Here is a 24,014-nt window from a genome sequence, read left to right as displayed (position 1 = left end):
AAGCTTATCAGATATTGACTTATGCGTAAACGACCTTGGATTTGAATTCTGATGATTCCAATAGCTCCGTATTGTGATTTTGGGCTTAGGAGCGTGTCCGGAAAATTATTTGGAAGTCCATAGTGGAATTAGGCCTCAAATGGCAAAAGTCAAATTTTTGGGAAGTTTGACCAGGGGTTGACTTTTTGATATCGAGGTCGAAATCCGATTTTGGAAATTTGAATAGGTCTGTTATGTCATTTATGACTTTTGTGCAAAAATTGAGGTCAATCGGACGTGATTTGATAGGTTCCGGCGTCGTTTGTAAAAACTGGAAGTTCAAAGTTCATTAGGCTTGAATTGGGATAAGATTCAAGGTTTTAGCGTTGTTTGATGTGATTTGAAAGCTTAGCTAAGTTCGTATGGTGTTTTAGGACTTGTTGGTATATTTGGTTGAGTTCCCTAGGGCCTCGGGTGAGTTTCGAATGGTTAACGGATCGAATTTGGACTTAGAAGATAATCTAAAAGTTTCTGCCATCTGATGTAATCGCACCTGCGGAAATTCCATCGCATGTGCGAGCTCGCAGAAGAGAGCCTTCCATCGCAGATGTGTCCAGGCGTGGGTTGGGCTTCGATCGCAGAAGTGGTAGGTAGCCGCAGAAGCGGCCCCGCACCTGCGGGCGTTTGATCGCAGAAGTGCAAGGGCGCTTGGTGAGGCAGCTTCGCAGAAGCGGGCAGCTCCTCGCAGAAGCGTGTCCGCAGATGCGGACAAAGCTCTGCAGAAGCACAGTTAGCTGCAGAAGAGGCAGCTTGGTCACGGAAGCGGGAACCGCAGAAGCGGCTTAATGAGCCGCAGGTGCGAAAGCACTAGATAGTGTACAAAACAAAAAGGTCCGAGAAATTTTGTTATTTTTGACATTTCCAAAAGCGGGTGAGGCATTGAGCGACAAATCATGGGAAATCTTGAGGTAAAACACTTGTGATCATTTCTACTCCATAATATTGAATTATCATAGAATAATCCGACTAGATTACATATTTTTGAGGTGTAAATCGGGGATTTGAACTTAGAAATTTGAAAATAAGATTTGAAAATTTGGAGGTCGAGTTGAGGTCGGATTTTGGTAAAATTGGCATGGTTAGACTCGTGGTTGAATGGACTTACGGATTTTGTAACTTTTGTCGGGTTCCGAGACATGTGCCACGCCGGCGATTTTTGAGCTAAAATTTAGATTTTATTGGGAAATTTATATTTTCTTATGGAATTAATTCCAATAAATTTTATTGACTAAATCGAATTATTTGTGGATAGATTCGAGGCGATTGGAGGCCAATTCATGAGGCAAAAGCATAGCGGAATAAAGAATTACACTGTTTGAGGTAAGTAACAGTTCTAAATTTGATCCTAAGAGTATGAAACCCCGGCTTATGTGTTATGTGATTGGTTTTGAGCTGACGCACATGCTAGGTGACGGGCGTGTGGGCGTGCACCGTAGGAATTGTGACATGGTCAAATTTCATGGAACTATATAGTTGAATAAACTATTGATATCCGTGCATTCTCTACGTATTAGAGAAAATTGAGCTGAGACTCATATTAAAATCATGCTTAGACATATGTTATTATTGTTGGTACCCACTTGGGTCATTTATATGGTTGAATTATATGTTCAAACTGTAATTTCACACTCAGTCATGTTCATTCATTTCATATAATGTCTCAGTCTCTGTTGCTATTTATTGACACATCATATTATCATTTTTGGGTTGATTTTCATGACATCTTGAGCCCGAGAGACTGGAGAGGGAGGTTGATGACTGAGTGAGGCTAAGGGCCTAATTGTGAGGATATTTATGGGATCAAGCTGCGCGCCGCAGCATGTTTCATTGTTATATGCCATGATTGGCTTGATGCGTTTGGGCTGAAGGAGCCCCTCCGGAGTCTGTACACACCCCTATTGAGCGCAGATACCTACTGAGTGAGAGTGCCGAGTGTGAGTGCCAAGTGCCAAATGCTGAGTGACTGTGAGGAATGAGTGACTGTGAGAAAAGAGTGACTGTGAGGTTGGAGTGAATGGGAGGAGGACTAAGTGACTGTTACTCTGAGAGGATGCATTGATTTCATTATTTGCTGCATTTCAGTTGTCGTATATCACTATTTTGGAAATTTCGAAAAAATATTATTTTCTGTTTCATTCAAATTTGATATGAAATTACTTTGAAATTTTAAATGTTGAACTTGAGAGCATGCCTACCCTTTTATGTTGGAAAGCACTATATTTGGACTTAGCTGAGAAGCTCGTCACTACTTTCAGCTCCTTATTTATTATTATTACTTACTGAGTTGGTTGCACTCATACTACACCCTGCACTTCGTGTGCAGATCTAGGTGATCCCGGACACAGTGGGTGTTGATTCTTTCACACAATTAATTTTTCGGGGATTCAGAGGTAGCTGCTATATTTCGCAGACCTTGTCTCTCCTTCCCTGTCCTTTTGTTTATTGTATTTGGTCTCAGATTATTATAGACCGGATTTTTCAGACTTGTAATGTATAGATGCTCATGTACTCAGTGACACCGGGTTTTGGGAGTGTTTTATATTCAGTATTTGTGGAATTTACTCTTAAACTTAATTATTATGTTTTTAGTTTTTAAAATAAATTGTGGTTTATTGAGGTTGTTGGCTTACCTAGTATTGAGATAGGCGCCATCACGATAGGTTAGGATTTTAGGTCGTGACAAATAATAAATACATATTATTTTTCCCCGTTGCTAGTAGTTCTAGTAGGACCAAATAGATCCATATGCAACAACTGTAAAGGCTTGGAAGTAGAGAAAATGTCTTTGGATTTAAAATAGGTTCTAGTTTGCTTACCTAGTTGACATGCATCGCACATATGATTCCTAGAGAAATTGGGTTTTGGAAGACCAATAACCAAGTCATGTCAAGATAGTTTTTCTATCAAGTGCATATCGACATGACCAAGTTTCTTATGCCAAAGTCAGGGGTCATGAGAAATATATGCTAGACAAATATGACTATCTAAATTTTTAATACAATCCAGAATATAAACGTTGCCATACCTTTTTACTGAAAGAATGATTTTACCTGATTTATCTTCTATAGCGCAACCTATTTTCTTGAATTTCACTTCGTACCCAGAGTCATATAGTTGACTTATACTTAGCAAATTATAGTTAAATCCATTCACAAGATATATGTCTGTGATATCACAATTCTTGTTAAATGGAACTGTTCTGGTACCAACGATCTTCCATGTTGAATCATCACCAAATCTGACATTTCCTTAATTTATTTTTGCAACTTCCTTGAATAGTCTTTTGTCGCTCGTTATGTAAATGGAACACGCATTGTCGAGATACCACTTTTCTTTTTGACTTTTCCTGTGATGTTCCTGCAAAACAAGACTATTGCCTTCTTTTAGGTACCTAAGCTTGCTTGGGTTATTTTTGGTTAGTTCTAGTGAAAACCGAACTATTTTTAGGTTTTCAGATCCATCCCTTGATATTAGCATGACGAAATCTATAGGATGAATACTTATGGCCAGTTCTACAATAGTAGTGACATGAGGGAGTGGATCATTCATTAGTAATGGATCTACTAGTGGTGCTATTATTCGTAGATTCGTTACTAATAGGTTTTTTTCCAATTGACTTCTGAGTTGACTGGTTTGACCAATAAAACTGTGACTGGTATATTTGCGCATGTCGTTGAGTTGCAAGTGCAATTCTCGAACTTTCTCCTAAAAGTCATCTCGTTCGAATTCACAGATTTCATGTTTAAGTTCCTAGAATTTTTTTCTCCATGTTTAGTCTACTTAATTCATTTTTAAAAAATTGAGACTCTTTTAGAGTTAGATCAAGAATATCGTGTAATTTATTATATCTATCACAGTTATGGAGTCTTACCTCACTAGATTCACCGCGGGCCATGAAGCAGTTATCAATTATTTCCTTGCTATCATCATCTAATATGTCTTCATCAGTCTAGCAACCTGAGAACTTGTTTATATCATTTTCTAGTATAGTCATGAAGCAAAGATTTTTAATTTTTTCATGTTCTGAGCTATCTTCATCACTCCAACTTCCAAATGATTTGTTCCTATGAAATCCTCGAGAGGCATTCCTTTTGAGATTTGGACATTCAGCCTGTACATGTTCATAATTTCTATATTCAAAACATTTTCCATCGTACTTATCTTGCGCGTTGTACTGTCTAGTTCTCCTGCAAGACATTTTTCCCCTTTTGGTGTTCCTATATCTTCTCATTAGTCCATTCATAGTTTTGGCTACCATAGCTATCTCTTCTTCTAGAGATTTTGCTTCATTGTCCTCATCGTCTTCAGATCCTTTAATGGAGCTTTGAACGCCATTGTTTTCTTCTTTGCCTCCTATCCTCATTTGTTGAGGTGAGTTTTCCCGAATGCAATGAGATCTCAATGTAATTCATCATAAGATAATTTGTCTAGATCTTGAGACTCAAGTGAGACGACTTTTGTTTGCCAGACAGTAGGCAAACTCCTTAGAATTTTTCAAACATGTTTACCACTTGAATAGGGTTTTCCAAAAGCCTTCAGATCTCCAATAATTTTGTTGAACCGAGCAAACATTTCTTCAATGGATTCATCTTTTTTTATTTGAAAAAGTTCATAGTCATGGATAAACAGATGTATTCTTATTTTTTTGACTTTGCTTGTTCCTTCATACGTGACTTCCAGCTTATCCCACATTTCTTTGACTATATCACAGTTTAAAATCTTATCATATTCTTCTTCATTTATAGTATTGTACAAAAGATTTCTTGCCTTGACATTTACCTGTATCATTGCCATTTCCTCATTAGAGTAAACATCTATGCCTACGGGATTTGTAGATGTCTGTCCATCCATTTTCTTGTCAGACTTTGGCGCTGAAATTGGATAATCTCCTTTCTTGATTATAGCCATACTTTGACATCATAAGATTTTGCATATATTTTCATGCGAACTTTCAAATGTGAGAAGTGTTATCCACTAAAATACGGAGACCTTGCCTATGACGTCCCTTCTTGGAATAGAGCTCCAACAATTAATTAATTTGACATGATCTTTTCTCACAGGCTGTTAAGCAAAATAAAAATGTGAGACCTACTCCGACACCAATTGAAAGTACAAGAGGGGAAGGGTGAATTGTTGCCTTTTTGCACTGATAATTGACTAGTTTATCAGTTAGTCGACTAAAGGTTCGAGCAAAAGTAAATAGTAACTACAGAATGTAAAAGTGCTGAAAATTAAATGACATCGGAAATGTTTATACTAGTACGGATTCAATGTGAATCCTAGTCCAGTCCCATTGGATTGCAAGAGGGTTATCTCTTGTAAGTTCCTTGAAATTCTTCTTACACTTGTGTTGTTGAGTTGAAACACACCAACTGCTTTCTAAAACAAGTAAACTCTAAATTATTTTGATACAATGTCTCACTATTTTTCTCTATTTCTTCTATCCACTAGTTACATAGTAAATCTAATATATATTATAATACTTGTGTTGAGTAGATCAATGAGCTTGAAGTTGGTCAGACGAAAGTATATCCTTCCTCTTCTTTGCTTCCGACTATATATACAGCTTGAGGGATGATCTGTTTTGAGTCATGATTGATACATATCTTGAGAGATAGGGAACCCAAAGGAGTTGACCTTTGTAATGAATCTTGATTGACGATTCCTTCCAAGAATAAGGATGCAGCTTTTCGACATCTATTCTTTGATTCTCGATATAATAGTTGGCTTTTCTTAAATGATGTGAAAGACTGGTTGGGCGGATCTTGTACTTGATATGGATTTCCTTTGCGAGCTTGATTGGTGATCCAAGTAGATTTTTCGCCTAAATTAGATCTTTTGTTGATTGAACCTTCCTTCTTTAAGCATCCTCCTGATCTTCAGTTGATTTGATCTTCCTTCCTTATCCCTCTTGGTTCACAACCTTCATTGCTTAGCGGCAATCTTCTTTTCATTTCTTTCCGCCTTGATTTTAGGTACATGCAATAGGAATAAATTATTTTTCATCATTGAAACTGAGCTCTAACATCTCATATATAAAAAAAATTTTAATTCCAACATATTATGCTTGAATTTTTCCGGATTTTAAGGGTATTTTTGTTAAATATTATATTTATATGAAAAAGTAGCTAAATTTTGATTACTTTTGAAACTGTGACTATTTTTTAATTATCAGTTATAAATTAGGCTATTTCAGTTTTTTTTCTCATAGACAGTCCTAGCTGGAAACATAAATGTTCACTGACATGGATTCATTTCAACCCGAGTTAGATCATATGCCCATTTCAAATCGAAGTCCAAGCCCAAAATGGCCCCAAGAAAGTATCACTCATGGATGAAAAACTCGTGAGACATGATGAAATATTGGAGCAGGTGCTCACCAGTCAGCAGGAGTTTTGAGACACACAAACAGGGATTCAAGGAACCCTGGAACTGATTCTCGAAAGGTTGGCCACTCTAGAGAGGCTTCCCAATAGAGCTCGGGGTGATAATCGTCAAGGTGATGGGTTGTTACCTCTGCCAGTGCAGGAGATGAGGCCAAAAAGAAATCAGATTGTCCCAGCTCCCCCTCCTAAATGGGAATTACCCAGCTTCGAAGGACATGAACCCAAGGTATGGATTCAAAAATGTGAAAGATATTTCAATTTATATCGAACTCCAGACAATCACAAAGTAGAGGCAGCTGCACTTTATTTGAATGGGTTGGCTGAAATGTGGTATCAATCTCTCACATTGAGTGAAGGAGAGATCAGTTGGGCTGAGTTTAAGAAAAAAATTAATCTGTAGGTTTGGGGATGCAGTGATGGACGACATAGTGGAGGAATTCAATAAGCTAAGTCAGATTGGTACAGTAGATGAGTTTATGGGCAAGTTTGAGGATATGAAGGCTCAGATGTTAATCAGGAATCCTCATCTTAATGAATCTCATTTTATATCTAGCTTCATAGGAGCTCTGAAGGAAGAAATTCGATTTGGAGTGAAGTTTTTCAAGCCTACTACACTGAAGTTTGCTATTGAACAGGCTAGGCTACAGGAGATGGCAATAGAAGCTGCACAAAAGAAGATGTATTTAAAACTGCTTTCAGAACCCATATGGGCCAATATGAGTTCAGAGTTATGTCGTTTGGATTGACAAATGCTCTTGTAACCTTCCAAGCACTGATGAATCAGGTTTTTCCACCATACTTAAGAAGATTTGTCTTAGTCTTTTTTTATGACATACTTATCTATAGTGAATCACTGGAAAGGCATATTGAACATTTAGCTGTTGTGTTTGCCTTGCTGAGAGACCATTCTCTATTTGCCAAAAAATCCAAGTGTTCATTTGGGCAGGCTCAAGTTGAATACTTAGGCCATGTGATCACTAAGGAAGGTGTTTCCACTGATCCAGCCAAGATACAGGCCATGGTTGAATGGCCCAGGCTTAGTTCAGTTAAGTAACTCAGAGGCTTTTTGGGTCTAACAGGTTACTACAAAAAATATGTTGTTGGTTATGGTACCATATACAGACCACTTACTGATCTTCTCAAGAAGGATTCATTCAAATAGAGTGATGAGGCTGAACTAGCTTTCTCCGCACTCAAGTCTGCTATGACTTCCACCCCAGTGCTGATATTACCTGATTACTCTATGGAGTTCACAGTGGAAACAGATGCTAGCCATAGTGGAATTGGGGTTGTACTAATGTAGGAGGGTAGGCCAGTGGCCTATTTCAGCAAGGTCTTAGCCCCAAGGCACAGGGACAAATCTATTTATAAGAAAGAGTACATGGCTCTACTGAATGCAGTTGATAAATGGAGACACTACCTGCAGTTCAAACACTTTGTGATCAGAACTAACCATCATAGCCTGAAATACTTATTGGAGCAAATGGTCACCACTGCTGTCCAACAGAAAGGATTGACAAAATTATTGGGCTCGACTATGAGATACAATATAAAAATAGGGCTGAAAATAGAGTGGTAGATGCTCTATCTAGACAGTATGAGAATGGAGGCACCAATCTACCTCAGGTGACCGCACAACTAATGGCTACCAGCACTTCAGTTCCCTCATGGATGCAGGAAATAGCTTCAAGTTATGAAGGTGATCCTCAGTCTATGGATCTAATTACTCAGCTGACAGTTGACTTGCAAGATCCCAGTCTATGGCATTATTCCTCTGATGTGCTCAGGAAAAAAAGGGAAGATTTGCATTGAAATTAATGGAAACCTAAGACAACAACTGATTGCTACCTTTCATGACTCACCCATGGATGGTCACTCTAAGAAATTGGGAACACTCAAGAGTCTATCACAAGTGTTCTATTGGGCTGGGATGAAGCAAATGATTATTAGCTTTGTGGCTAGTTGTGATGTGTGTGTGCCAGGTGTAAGGATGACAATGTGGCCTATCCAGATCTGTTGCAACCCCTTCCTATTCCTAACCAAGCATGGAGTCATATTAGTATGGATTTCATTGAAGGGTTGCCTAAGTCGAGAGACAAGGATGTGACACTAGTAGTGGTGGACAGAATGACAAAGTATGCCCACTTCATGGCTCTATCTCACCCCTATACTGCTGCAATAGTAGCTGACTTGTTCTGGAAGAAAGTGCATAGCCTTCATGGCACACCTGAGTCCATTGTTACTGATAGAGACAAGGTCTTCTTAAGTAACTTTTGGCAAGCATTGTTCAAATTACTAGGCACTCAGTTGCATTTTACTACAGCATATCATCCCCAAAGTGATGTCCAAACTGAGAGGGTGAACAAATGTTTGGAAAACTACCTCAGATGCATGACTGCTAGCAGACCTACTAATTGAAAACAGTGGCCAAGTGTTGTAGAATAGTGGTACAATACCAACTTCCACACCAGCTTGAGATGCACTCCCTTTGAAGCTTTATATGGCTATTCTCCATCACTTATTCATTGGCCCACTCCTAGAAACAATAGTTTCAGTTGTTGAAGATGTCGTCATGAGAAGACAACAAATGCAGCAATTGCTTAAAGACACCTTGAGTAAGGCACAGGAAAGGATGAAATATTATGCTGACAAGAAGAGGACTGGAAGAGAATTCCAAGCTGGTGACATGGTTTACTTAAAACTCCAGTCATATAGGCAGACTTCTATTGCATTAAGGAAGAATCTGAAGCTCAGCTCTAAATATTATGGGCCTTACCAGATACTTGCTCGAATTGGTCAGGTAGCTTACAAATTGAAACTGCCTCCAGATTCTAAGGTACACCCTGTATTCCATGTATCCCTACTCAAAAAGAAGGTTGGCAACATGGTAGTCGTGCAAACTGTACTACCCAGCACTAGTGAGGATGGACAATTTTTAGTAAAACCAGTTGCAATCCTACAAAGACAGATGGTGAAGAAGAACAATGCAGCAGTTGTCAAAGTATTAGTGCAATGGTCCAATTTGTCACCGGAACATGCAACATGGGAGAACTATCACTTTATCAAGGCAAAATTTCCTGACTTTGATCCTCATCCTTGAGGTCAAGGATGATTTGAAGGGAGAGGGTATGTAATAATCTAAGCTGTAGCAGAATAGGAGTGATTGGGTGTTGTTAGCTGGGTTCGAACACAAGTTGATGCCACAAGAAGGAATAACTATTTTTTTTAAAAATAACGGCCGCAATTGACTTTCCATTATTGAGCAGCAAGGGACGAGATTAAGCCATGTCAATAGGTTGTTATATACCAGACGAAGAAAGAGAGAAGAGCATAATGGATTATAGGTTTCATTCTCTTTTCTACTCTATTCTCTCACTCTTCTTCTTCTTTCTCTTTCAGATTCTAACTTCTTCTTCTTCACTAAATTTCCACAGTTCTTCCAGCTATGGAGTCGAGTTTCTATTTAGTTAGCTTAGCTTAATTTTACTTTCTTAGTTTTGTAATTTGACATCCATTTCCATTTATAAAAAATCCAGAAAATTGTTTCACTTGTTTGCAATTTCCTCTTATTATTGAATTTAGCTCAGATCCTTCGTTGGATCCTAACAAGTAGTTTCCAAGAAGTTGCAACTCAGATTTCAACGGTGTCATGAGCACTGAACGACACAGCAATCAGCACATAGATTTCTTCAATCTTTTCAATTTTATGAATTTACTAGAACCCAAGTGGGTGCTTTGGCATGTATTGATAATGCATGATATCCAGTTGTTAACCCCTTAATTGATAGAGACTCTCCCATTTGGCTTATTTTATGTCCTTAGAAGTTGTAAATTTTCTAACAATACATGTTTGATAATATTTTACATAGGTCCAACAACTTGATAAGAAAGCTACCGTATAAGAAAAAAATTCCATTCATGCATGATTTAGAAGTATTTCACTTAATTAGAGGAATCATTTTAAGTTGGAATAACTTTTGTATAAACTAATGGGGTATATACATAGTGGATCATCAAGATCACCTAACGACGGAAATCCGGCCCAAATAATTTTTTTTATTTTTAAAAACAGTAAACAAAGCGTAAAAAGATAATGTTAGAATAATTATTTAACTAATAGAAAGTCAGTATCCATTTTACTCATTTTAGAATATGCGGATCCTCTTTGTTTAGTACCTATGCACTTAGGTGGATCTATGTCCAATCCCTTTTTTCATTTATACGTTAAACCAATAATCTCTAACTTTGTTACTAATGACTAATGAGATCAAAGTTTGTAGCCACTCTCTAAATGCTTTTATTTTGGTCCAAACTACTCGCTAAATGTTGAAAATGAGTACTGGCTAAGTATTTCGTTTAGCGATCAATTACCTTCTTTTTCTTGCTTTTTTCCTCTCTTAGCATATTTTAGCTAGTATTTTGGAGCAACTAAATAAGTATATAAGGGTAAAGTTGCTACGATAAACTGCAGGCAGATTATTAATTTAACATATCAAAGGAAAATTACAAAGAAATGGGATCTGTTTTAGGACACAGCAGAATTGGATCCACGTAAGTACATGAGGAACAAACAAAGAGGATCCGCATATTCAATATGGATCCATGAAGTTTCCCACAAAAGGACACTTGATTCATAAAAGTTCCAACTTGCCCCCATGATCCAAACTTTTAAAGGGAAAAATGAAAAAAAAAAAAATAGTTTTGCCATTATTTTAGACGTTTGATTTAACCTCCTAAGGCTTCTTATAAATACATTGACACCCTGCCAAGTTTGAATAATTACATTAAATACCTTCTAGGAACTTACTAATGAAGCCTTGCTTACAATATACTTAACTCAAAATGACTTGACGAAATTATATATGCTTTAAAAAGAAAAGGAATTGGGCTTTATGCATTGATTAATTACTTTTTTTTCAGCCTTAATTACTTAATTAATTATTCACTATGGTCTTATATTATAATTTAGCATGGAAGATTGATAGTAATATGGTACAATGACATAAAGTTAAAGAGTTAGAAAGAGTTATGAAGGAAATAATTTTTCCCGTAACTGGGGAAAGCCATTTCCACTCTTTTGATGAAAATATGTTCTTGTCAAAAATATTTTCTCGCAGCCAAACACCAAAAAAATACTTGTTTTCTGGAAAACATCATTTTTGAAAATATTTCCCCACCTACAAACTGATCTTAAATCGAAATCCAAAAGAAAGCATATTTGTTCAATAATGTGGTCTTATTATATATAGAAAGCGTTGTTTGGCTTAGTTAAATTAAAAGAGAGGCTAATATGGAGTAATAAATACCTGTAATAGTGAATGGATTTTCACTAAAGGGATTAAAATAATAAAAAAAAAGTAAAACACGAATAGTTCTGAGTTGTATTAAGGAGATTCAACATTTACTCCATATACATAAAAAATAATTTTGATCTTATACAGATAGTATAACAATTCGAGGAAGGAGGTTTGGATGGACGTCCTTAACTCCACTCCTGAATAGTTGTCACTTTTCGGAAACATCAATAGGCATGCTTACGCTAAATCTGCCGTACCCAAAAGAAAAAAGAAATAAACAAATACTTAGATATAACTAAATAAACAAGAGTAAGGAAGCAAATAGAAAATCTTGATCATTGCCATCAAAAAAAGTGGAAAGAAAAAGATCTCTTAGTCAACATTACCTCCTACTTATTAGCTAAATAAATTGTTTTATGGATGTATTTAGACACTTGATATGTGGATGCTGAGTCAAGTAAAACATATTTTATGGTGATAATTGATAATGGAATAAAACAATTAGCTAATAAGTAGGAGTTAGTGTCGATACGTTATAGCGCATGTACACGTACCCATGTGGGTACCTAGAGCTCCTCACACTCCAATATCATATTCCGGTCATTGGCTTGGGGTTGTAGTGGCAATATAGTAAGCGGCGGAGCTAACCTTCCGTTTACGGGTTTGGCCGGATCCAGAGGCGGCCCAACCCTAAAGCAAGTGAAACATTTATTTTAGGCCCCAAAAATTTAAGGGCCCCAAAATTACTAGTATTCTTTATATATAGTAGTATATTATTTATATAATTATCTTTTATTATTGATAAATTTATTTTTTATTGTCATATTAATTTTTAATAACTCGATTTCTTCCTCTAATTAATATAACTAAAATAGTTTTCTGTCAATCTTATTTTACTTTTTTACTTAATTATATTTCTCTATTCATTAGTTGGTCACGTAACTATATCTAATAATCTAACTTATTATTTATTTTTCTTACATAAATTATACTCTCTCCGTCCCAATTTATATGAAAGTATTTGACTGGACATGGATTTTATGAAATAAAGGAAGACTTTTGAAACTTGTAATCTTAAATAAATCATAGAAGTTTTTGGGCTAGAAATCATCTCATTAATGGTAAAAAGAAAAATCTAAAGTTGAATTGTTACCACATATAGAAATGGACTTACTAAAAAAAAGGGAGTCACTTATGTTTTCTATGTTCTCCCATTTCAGTTGTGATGCAATCAACGTTAAATTTATTTAATTTTCTGTATTTTATAAAACTAAGTTCTCATTTTTTTAATTCTACATCCTCACTTGCCTAATTTTTTTAAAAACGATGTTCATTAACTTTTATATATATATATATTAAGGCCTCTTATTAATATTTTGCTTTAGACCTCCGATGAGGTTGGGCCGCCCCTGGCCGAACCCAATAGTTTTTGTGCAGATTGTGTATTTGTCTTGAAAAATTTATGAAATATGTATAAATTATTATTATAAAATTCAGTAACTTAAAAAAACTAGAATCCTGAACTCATAAGTTTCAAATCCTGACTTCGCCTCTGAATATAGTGGCGTGTACCATACCATTATGATTCCTCACAAGTCACAACTTTTTGTTGTGAAGTATCATGTAGTTTATATGCATCACTCAACTACTAAAATCTTTATGATCAATTTAAAGTTTTAGGAGGAATAAAATGAATGTTTTTGAAAAGTCTTTTCTCTTTACTTTAAGCGCCCAATATTTTAACCTAAAAAAAGTAAAGTGGTTCATATCGAAAATTAAAAGTTTTGTTATAAAAAGGCTATGCGTACTGAGAAAGTAATTGTATTTTGTTATTCAGACATAGGTGTTTACTTTTTCAAAAACAAATAGGAGTATGGTTTGTTTCCAGACTCATATTTTGGTGTTTTAATTCGAAATGATTTTGGATCATGTACGTATCGTAGGAATTAGAACCCAACTCTTCAAGATCATGCTAACTTGAACGCAAAAACTCTAGAGAGGGTGCAGAGTAACTTTTTTGATACGTATGAGGCCTATGAAAGCAATCATTTTTTTTTGTCTACGGACTTTTGGCCCGACTCCGATTGGCGTATAAGTTTAAAATCTCGAAAACTATGATCTATTCATGTACTCAAATTTAAGTCGAAAAGAATTCAAACTTATAATATATATATACTACACGTTGTGTCTTTATATAGCCATGGGTCGCCCACTAAGGCAATCACTTATCGACCATATTTTACAGGTCCGCCGATGATTTATCTATTTTAACGGCTAAGAATAGATATTTTGACATGCTGCTGCTTATGGGCGTAAAGAATCTAATTGAATATTGTCTTGGCTTTTGGGTAAGAGGTGGGCAGGGGAGTGGGGTGTTGCCCATAATGCAATGCCTCGATAAAGTCGATTCAATCATGGATTATTCTACTACATGTTTGATTACGACTTATGAGAATATCCTCATTTGGATAATATGACCTTCGGGAGAAGAAAGAAAATGAACAATGTCTTTTTTAAGTTATATTTGTCGTAAGAAATTTTCAAATTTCAATTTCGAAATATTTCGAAAAATTAAAAAACTCAAAAAAAATATTTTTCAAAATTTTCACTTCAAATCAGTAAAATACAATTTAAAAATAATTTTAAATTATATTAATAACTAAACACAACTCTAATTTTCAAATATCATTTTCAATTTATTTTTAATTCTTATTGAAATTTCACAATTCTTACGGTCAAACGGCCACTTAAACTCATGAATGAAATAATAGCCTTTTCTATTCTTCCTTTCTTGGTGGAAGCGCAATTGCTTTTGTTATAGGTAAGACTTTACCTGCTCTTTTTATCTGAACATTTGTAACCTTATCTTTTGTCCTTGACCACATACTAATAATTAGGTGCGCATGCTCACATTAAAACTACTTGTAGATGTATATATATTTTCGAGAAATGAAAGTATAACAAATACGTTTCTTCTTTTATTTTGTCCCTTATTCCCTTCGGTCTACTTTAAGTAATTTTTTAACTATTTTCACACATATTAAAAATTTTATATTTTAACATTAATTAACAATAAAATTGATCATATTAACCTTAATTTGCTCATTGAAAATGTAACAAACTACTCATAAGTTCTTTATACCAAGTCAACTTTAAGTCAACTTTGGAAAAAAGAAGTTAATTCCTTCTTAATATCTAAAAAAGTCAGATATTATGAATTACAAAAAATCACTTAAAGTGAATCGGATGGAGTAATACACTAATGACTACCTTACAAGATGTATCTTACGAGCACTTAACACATGAAAAAAAAATTTGTGCACCCAAATTTTTAAACCATGATTTGGGTGCGTATTATTAAGAGGAAATTTATTACATGAGTATTTTAGCTAATCCGTTTAATTTTTCGGATTATGCAAACAATAATACCCATAAAAATATCCTATTTATTATAAAATAATAAGAGAAGAAGAGTATTGCAGAGAAAAGTAGAGAGACAAAATTTTTATTGATTTGAGATTATTTACAATGGAATACCCCCTCTATTTATAGGAGAAAAGTGACTTAGCCACCAAATAACAAATCCTAAAATCTCTCTAACATATAGACATTTGACCTTAAACAATACTATTTATAACTTTCAAGTGTTTGAACTACCTATCCAAAATTACATGTCTTTCATATGAAACCAATTCTATTCGAATTGTGTCTCTTCCATTTGGCCAATATTTTGTGTCTGTATTCGACAGACTTAAGATCCTCATCTATATTTAGCGTTATGATAGATGTCGTCGATGAACATTATATATCGGTTCCAATATTTTTTTCATAAAGACATAACATAGAAATCTTTTCATTCATATTTTCAAGTACCTGAACCTCTCCTTAGATTTTATGAAGTGTTATGTCATGTAATGTTCTAGAGCCTACTTATTATGATCATTTTGATCATTTGCTCATCTTCTTTATAAAGAATTTTATTTGAAACCGATTTGTCTATACGCTTTAAGCGTACCATATACTTTGTCCTTCTAGTACTTATTCTAATAGGAGCATTTACAATGAGAATATAGTTACTTTCTTTGGGTCCGCAAATGCATCTGGCATGCTTTACAATATATTGCAGATGGATTATCATTTTATGAACTTCAAGTTCATATTATCTTATTCGAGAATCTAGATGTAGAAATGGTAATTCATTCCACGTAACGTTTTCTCAATTGTTTATCATTTTCCCCCTCATATTAGAAAAACTAACTTGCTTTCTCAACTTTTGGAAACCCACCTTTGTGCATTATGATGTTAATCAAAATATACACCGCATATCAATATTAATAAGATAGAATTATTTGGTTCCTGGCCCTGAACCACTCGTGAGGGGAGAATGTAATATACTTTCGTATATAACGTATATCAAACTGATATAGATAATTTTGTTCTCATAAGCAATAGTTTAACTATTAAGTGGAGACACTTGATAAATTATTATGCTAAACCAATTGTGGTGTAAACCAACTAATCAAGATGAACTATCTTGAATAGAAAATCTGGAAATTATGCTCTAAATTAAATTATTGAGCAAGTTACATCGCAAACACCAGGTTGCGGGTTATAATAATCGCACACGTAACCATCTCATAGATGCATCTTATATGGTATACAAAACAGGTGAATGGTCTCATATTCACCTTTAATATTTCCAGCATTCATGGGATTCAATCCCAATTTTAGTTGGTCTATTGATTAATGAGAACATGCAATATAAGAGAATTCGTAAAGAAATTTCTAGTTTTTTAATATTTACCCATGTGAATTCTCTTTTATTTTTGCACATTATACTTAATTTAACATGACTGAACCAATTATGCCAACGATATCAATAAACTCCAAGTTTATTATGATATGGGTTTTATGTTAATAAACTTCTACTTTATTGTGACATTCTTTTATTTATGTAGTACAAACTGGAGAATAAAGCAGATAGCTTTTTACATATATATTACCCCGCTACAAATTGTAGTAATGGAAGATATTAAATCTTTCCTTTATTTATAGTCTCAATATAACCAATCGCTTTCGCGAATACTTTAGAAACTAAATAAGTTTCTTTGAGACTTTCTACGACACAATAACTTATTGATAATCAATTTTATTTCTCCAAAATAGTGATAATTGGCTCTTCTAGAGCTCTCAATTAATTTTGTATTACCACATATTCATCAACATCTATACGGTAAATATCTCTTTCTAGGAAAAAGTTATACCATTATGGTTATGGTCAAAATCATTATAGGCAAGATATGTTTCTTACATTACTTTTGCCCTGTAATAATCACATTACCATAATATTTTGGCATATTCACAATAGTTACGTGATAAATGATCATTCATGCCATAATAATGAAATTATTTTCTTATTTCATCTCAAACCTCCTTCTAGAGGTGAGTTTGGTATGTTCACTACTACAAGCACGTTCATATTCTTCGAAGAATGAATATCTATTCATAAATCACATGTTGTCACATTCACATTATGAATTGACCATAGTCATATATGTGCTTTACAAAATCTCATATCAAATCGATGACAAATATTAATTTCACAGAGTGAAGGCTTATTTTGAGAATCCTTAATGTTCTCATTACCACATTGATGATGATTATAATTTCATCTATTACCACGTCCATATCCATTGATACCTTCACGGTAATAATTTTATCTTATTTCAGACTTATCACATATTGCTATCACATTCTCTTAAGGGAACGAGAATGAATCAAATTCAATGGGCCGGTTTTTCACTTTTTGTGCTCACAATCATACATGAATTTGATCATGGCAAGATAGAGAAATTTTACCACTTCAGATGATTATAATTTCTTACAACTCTATTAGAGTTATAATCAAAGTTTATTGTCTTTACTGGTATTTAAAATCAAATTATAGAATTTTAAGAATTTAAAAAAGAAAAATAAAGTAAAATACTTACCTTAAATCTAGAATTTAATCATGAAGGAAGTTCATGGAACAATTCACAATCATTATACTCAATCTCAAAGCTTCTATTCAATTGGTTAGAGTCTCGTGCTGATAACGTATTATAAAATAATAAAAGAAAAAAAAGAGTATTGCAGAGAAAAGTAGAGAGACAGAATTTTCATTTATTTGGGATTATTTACAATGGAATAGAACCCTTTTATTTATAGGGGAAAAATGACTTAGCCACCAAGTAACAAACCCTAAAATCTCTCTAAAATATAGACATTTACCTTAAATACAATTCTATTTATAACACTATTGATGTAATTGTGGTGTTTTTTTTACTAATAAAAGAACCTAATACGTGTCTTCTTTTTATGAAAATTTATCAATATTGGCGGATACACTATCTCCAAATTTATCAAAGACCTTAATTATTATTAAGAGGAAATTTATTACATGAATTTATCAATTTCTTTCGCTTTAGATCCTGACATGATGTGCACAATGTTAATGAACGTAGTCTTTTTTCCCTCGGTGTAGTGAATGTAATTCTCTTAACCTATTCTGAACTTGCTTTTATCTATACACTAGTGAATTTGTCGCGCATAAAAAGACCTTTTTATATTTATAAAATATTTTTTTAATATTTAAATAATAAAAATAACAAAAATATATTATATGCACCTAATTGTTCAACTTCTCATTCTTTTACACTATATCTGACTTCACAAAGGAAAAGCGAAAGATAAAGGAGAGAATTTTAATAATTTATTTTTTAACATAAAGTATTCTAAAATTCCACCATTATCAGTTATAAATATAATAAAAAGCATATGATATTTCTTGCCGACTCCTCCATGATTGGAATTATAGAAGAGTTCGTACCCGGCAATAGAGTATTCTTTTGCGTGCCACGTATGCATAAATGCTACGTAATTCCTTTTCCTATTAGCTTTCCCAATGGATGAAGCTGGTGCGTAATTTCCTTTATCATTCCTAAGATTCCTATTCAGAGAATGCGCAGATACATCTACGTCGCTAATTTGCAATAACAGTCTTGATAGACAGACTTAAGAAATTGGCAACAATTTGCACATATATAGAGGCTTCAATTTGCAAATAAATGATCGTTGCACCAAAAGATGCAAAGTTAAGTGCTACAACGACTAAAAATCAGACATAAATCAAGAATAGAGATAATTGAATACCAACCAAACATGAAAAACCACAATTTCCAAAACCAGAAAGAGGAGAAGAAGAGGAAGTCGAGATACACTAAGAAAACAAAATATGAGAGATGAAAAATTAATAAAATCAGAAAGTGGGTTACCTCTGACGAGTAGGAGAAAGAAACGGGGCAGAAATCAAATTAAAAAATACTAAAGAGGAAAAGAAGTATTTTGCCTTTGTGATGGGAAGGGGGAAGAGGAAAAGCAAAGGCGTTGGAGATTTACCCCGAAAGGAAAAAGTGGAAGAAAAAAAGTCCTAAATCGTACTCCAATTATGAGGATTAATGACGTTTCGCGTTATAACGGGACCAATATTGTCTCTTATCTTTGAGGGTATATTTATTTTGGTCTCTCAAATATAACCCTGAGCATATTTAGTCTCTTAAGTATGCTAAAGTGGAGCACCTTTAGTCTCACTGACACAATATGTTCAAAAACTAATGGTGTTACCCAACTCTAATTCATGAAGCAAATCTTCTGCTCTGAAGCAAAACGTTTCTTCTCCTTTTATTGGATAACGCAAATTATCACTTCAATTCTTCATTTTTAGATAATGTCTTCTAAAATTTTGACCTTGAAAATATCCCCTTCTGTGCCAATTTTCAATGAGAAAATAACACTGTATAGCCATTGTAAAAATAATAGCCGAAAAAATATATAAAATTTGTATATGTTTTTGTATATATATACGCTTAAAAATTTCGGTTGATTTTTCCAAAAAGAAAAGTTAAAATTTGAAAAAATTAAAACTCTCAGGATCACTTCTAAGCATATTATTGAAGCAAACGCTATTATCACTTTTAGCCCGTACCAGAAACTATTTACATCTGGTAGCGAAAAAAGTATATAAAATTTGTATAATTTTTGTGTATATATATATACAAAAAATATACAAATTTTATACATTTTTTCGGTATTATTTTTACAGCGGCTATACAATGTCATTTTCTCATTGAAAACTGGCACAGAAAGGGGATATTTTCAAGGTCAAAATTTTAGAAGACTATCTAAAAATGAGGAATTAAAGTGATAATTTGCGTTATCCAATAAAAGGAGAGGAAACGTTTTGCTTCAGAGTAGAAGATTTGCTTCATGAATCAGAATTAGGTAACACCATTAGTTTTTAAACACATTGTGTCAGTGAGACTAAAGCAAGCTGCTCTATTTTAGCATACTTAAGGGACTAAATATGTTCAGAGCTATATTTGAGGGGACCAAAATAGACCTATCATCAAAGATAAGGGACAATATTGGCCATAAACTCTTATAATCGCGGTAAGGGAGAGAAAGGAAGAAGAAAAAGGTCAGTTATGGTTAGAAGAAAACGTTTGTTGAGTTTTTTTCTTTTTAATTAATGAATAGAAATAGGGGGGAAATGGGAAAATATGAAAAATTGTCAAAAGAAAAAAAAGGAGAGAAGAGATAAATAATGCTGGGCATAGGAATGTCACGCCCCAAACCTGAAGAGGCGTGGCCGGCACCCGGTGCCATACTCGGCCCGAGCGTACCACTCTGTAACTGTGAACTCTAGAGGAGTAACCCTCAACTTAGGCCGATGAGTCCATATTCTAAATCATCTGAAAATAGCGTCTACAACCAGCAATACCAAACTAAGTATCTACATAGGGTTGGTAAAGCAACAATACTGATATAAAAAATGTATAGGACTCGTCTATAAGCCTCTAGGAATAACTGAATTGTATCATAGTCGGGACAGGGCCTCGATCTATCCATCAAACCTATATATATATATAATGCACTCCAAGGTATAAACCTGATAACTCCGAGGAAGTGGAGCTTACCAACCAAGCTGATGTTTGACTTTGTCTACTATGAAGGTCTATCCAACTGTCTATCAGGACCTGCAAGCATGAAATGCAGCATCCCCGGCAAAAGGGACGTCAATACGAAATAAAGTACCGAGTATGTAGGCAACAAGATAACAGAAATCTGAAACTGAATTGATAATATAATATCTGAAAATACCTGGGAGTCAAATATAATTTGAAGATATGCTTACTTGCTGATACTGACTCATCTCTCTCAATATAGTAAGTAAAATAGTTGTCCGTCCCTATAAGGCTCGGTATGTGTAACTGCTCTGCTGTAGTAGGTTCGCTCATAGGCACTCGGCCATACTAGGCTCTATATCTCGGCATTCTGGGCTCGCTCATAGGCGCTCAGCCACAGTAGGCTCGGTATATAACTTATCATCTGATCAGAGGTTGCCCAATAGGGGCCTACCCATCGATTATAGCTCGGTGGTGGTGAAAATACTGTAATACTATATATATATATATATATATATATAGACTCTCTACTTTCTTGGCTGAAAGAAGACAATACCTAACTGAATAAAAAATCCCAGTAAGGGAGAATACTGTAACTTATGAGACTAGGATAATGTACATAAGTTCAGGAATACGAACTTCTCTTTATGCCTCGTTATCAAACTCATGTAGTTACGGGATCATGCCTAAATGAAGAAAGGTTTAGCCTTAACATACCTTATCACAATCTTTCCAACCACCAAGTTGAACTCGCCTTTTCGCACCTTAATCTACAACAATAATAATAATACTATCATTAAGTTACAAAAGGTACAACTATCGCATAACGAACGACAAGCTTATTTTGTATTAAAACGGGCAGCATCTCCCCTATAATCCTTACTTCCTCCAAATTCAAGATAACACCAACAATACAAGAACACAACAATATCAACATGTATACATTATTTTTCAACCTTATATACACCACAAAATACTACAAAACAGCCAACACACCCCAATCTCTTCATACACAAAATGACCACCGTAGTAGTGTCAAACAACCCGAAATTATTACGACGAATGACCAACCCACTACCCTGCATTTATATGGTGTTTCTACATACCCTTCCCCCTCCAAAACTCCATAGAACAGTAGTAAAACACGCAATCCAATGGCAACACAAAACAGTCCACGGCTTCCTATCACCGTCCCGTGAGTTCTTATAATTATAGAACTACTTTCCATACACCTTCAACAGAAAAAATGTATGAAAGAGAGGAGTAAACTTACCTTGTTTGTTGAATAACTCAGCTCATATCTTGGTTCTTCAAACTCAAGGTTTTTCCTCCAACTAGAACTTGAAAGGGAGAGAAATTCAATTAGGGTTTGTGTGCAATTTTTGGGAGGATGTTTGCAGGGGTTTAGGTCTAGTTATTGTGCCCTCTTATCAATGTATTATATGAACGAAATAGGTCTTTAAAAGGTCTCTTTGGCCGACCCGAAATGGCCCATTTTTGGACTGTCATTTAAGCAAGTACGTGACACACCGACTTGTTACTTAGCAGCTTGTGCAGTCTCACAAAAATGCATATATATCTCTATTCTGATGTCGTATTGACAAAATATTTAATGCTTTAGAAAATAGACTTATATATATTCAATTTGATGGGTGGAACACCCCATAACTCTAAGCATATTGGGAGAAAATCGCAGTTACATTTGACCTAAATTTTAGTAAAACTTATGAATGTAACTGGTGATGATCTATTCAACTTTTGTTCTACAACTCACTTGACTTCAAAACATAATACACGATTATCATAAGACAAAAATAACTCTTAATATAACCTCCTTATCATTTTTAGCACCCTAGTCTCACCCCAAAAGTACATGTTATAACATTCCCAACTTGTTGACTTTTGACGAAACTTATTTTCTTCAATTCCTTAGCTTCTGAACCTTCCAAAACTCTTTGTACTTGTTCATGATCCTCAATATCTGTAACCTCCATGGTAAAATGATTAACTTATTTTATGTACTTTCAAAGATGATCTCATTTTTGAGCTTACATCAATTGACTTATGACGTACTCTTACGTACGAAAACATGGGGTGTAACATCATTCCCCCCTTTGAAACATTCATCCTCGAATGTTGACTGATGCGCTTACCAGTCTCATAACTTATATCTCTTATGAATAATTTAGTGATGTCCTTGACATCTAGGCAACTATTCTGTGAATAAATCCAAAGCCCAGGACAGTCATCTCTTTAGGTCTCTTTCTCGCACCACGACCTGTGGTCAAAATTCTTCCAATCTCGTTACTGTTTCTATCTATGTCGTGCAACCTGTACGACTCTATCCATGTATGTGCACATATGCGACTCTTTTATCCTTTTTCCTCCAGTTATTATCTAATCTCTAGGCCTCACTTTGTAAACATATACAGAACTATGACAAGCTGCCCATCTAGGCATCTATAGGTATACTGAAATCCTTCACTTGGTACTTTGTCGAACTTACGACTATTGCTATAGCCTCAGTTATATATCCTTATGAATTTACTACATCTAGGTAGGTCATACTATACCATAACACTTACTTCAGTTTATTATTACCGAGGTTTGCTACCCAACTCCAGGTTACCCTTTCGCTGCTTATCCTATATGTATAAATCTAAGTCCTTTAGTTCTTCCTCATTACTGTTCATCTTAAGAATTACATCCTAATCTCATCTCATACTTTGGAACTTTTATCTACCTATTGTTGATTCACCTTAATATTGATCTATAATCTACCACTGATAACTTGAAACCTTTTACGTAATACATTGTCCTTAGGGATCACGTCTCATCAGGGAACAACTGAAGTTATTTGCCTGATCCACCTAGGGACGATACAATACTTCATTAACCGTATTTTATAGCATCCCAATGTAGTTCATATTATTGGGGTATTCTAATCCTGTGCAATTCATGAAATCTCTTTTTCTGTAAATCATTACTAAATCGAAGTCCTATATGTCATCCACTTATCATTTATCACAATTACACCCTTATTCTACTACCAAGGAAACATTCCCTCTTTTTCAAATGTTCCTAGTCTTAAACTCCTCCGAATTTATTCAGGTTATACATGGCTTTCTGTAACTTACGGGAACCATCAACTCTCTTGCTTTGATGGGCTTAATCCTAAGGCCTTGCATATTCTCGTCACCTTCTCATTCACCTTTTCTTATCCTTACTCATGTCTACCTAAAATCTTTTTGCTCTACCATACTTTAGCTTACGACCTACACATATCTATT

The 24,014-nt window shown here is 34.7% G+C and overlaps 2 protein-coding genes across 2 annotated transcripts; one reads left to right on the top strand and one right to left on the bottom strand.

Annotated features, from left to right (window-relative positions):
* Positions 1-4,533: 4,533 nt before the first annotated feature.
* On the bottom strand, positions 4,534-4,947 carry LOC104103094 (uncharacterized). The gene has a single exon (XM_009610980.1). The coding sequence runs from the start codon at positions 4,945-4,947 to the stop codon at positions 4,534-4,536; it is 414 nt and encodes a 137-aa protein (XP_009609275.1).
* Positions 4,948-8,925: 3,978 nt separating this feature from the next.
* LOC117278447 (uncharacterized) lies at positions 8,926-9,525 on the top strand. Its single transcript, XM_033657937.2, has one exon. It carries the CDS (start codon positions 8,926-8,928, stop codon positions 9,523-9,525), a length of 600 nt encoding a protein of 199 aa, XP_033513828.1.
* Positions 9,526-24,014: the final 14,489 nt, after the last annotated feature.

This window comes from Nicotiana tomentosiformis, chromosome 9 (assembly GCF_000390325.3).
Source record: "Nicotiana tomentosiformis chromosome 9, ASM39032v3, whole genome shotgun sequence".
NCBI lineage: Eukaryota > Viridiplantae > Streptophyta > Magnoliopsida > Solanales > Solanaceae > Nicotiana > Nicotiana tomentosiformis.
The sequence above is the reverse complement of the archived record's forward strand: the minus strand, read 5'-3'. Positions and strand labels throughout refer to the sequence as shown.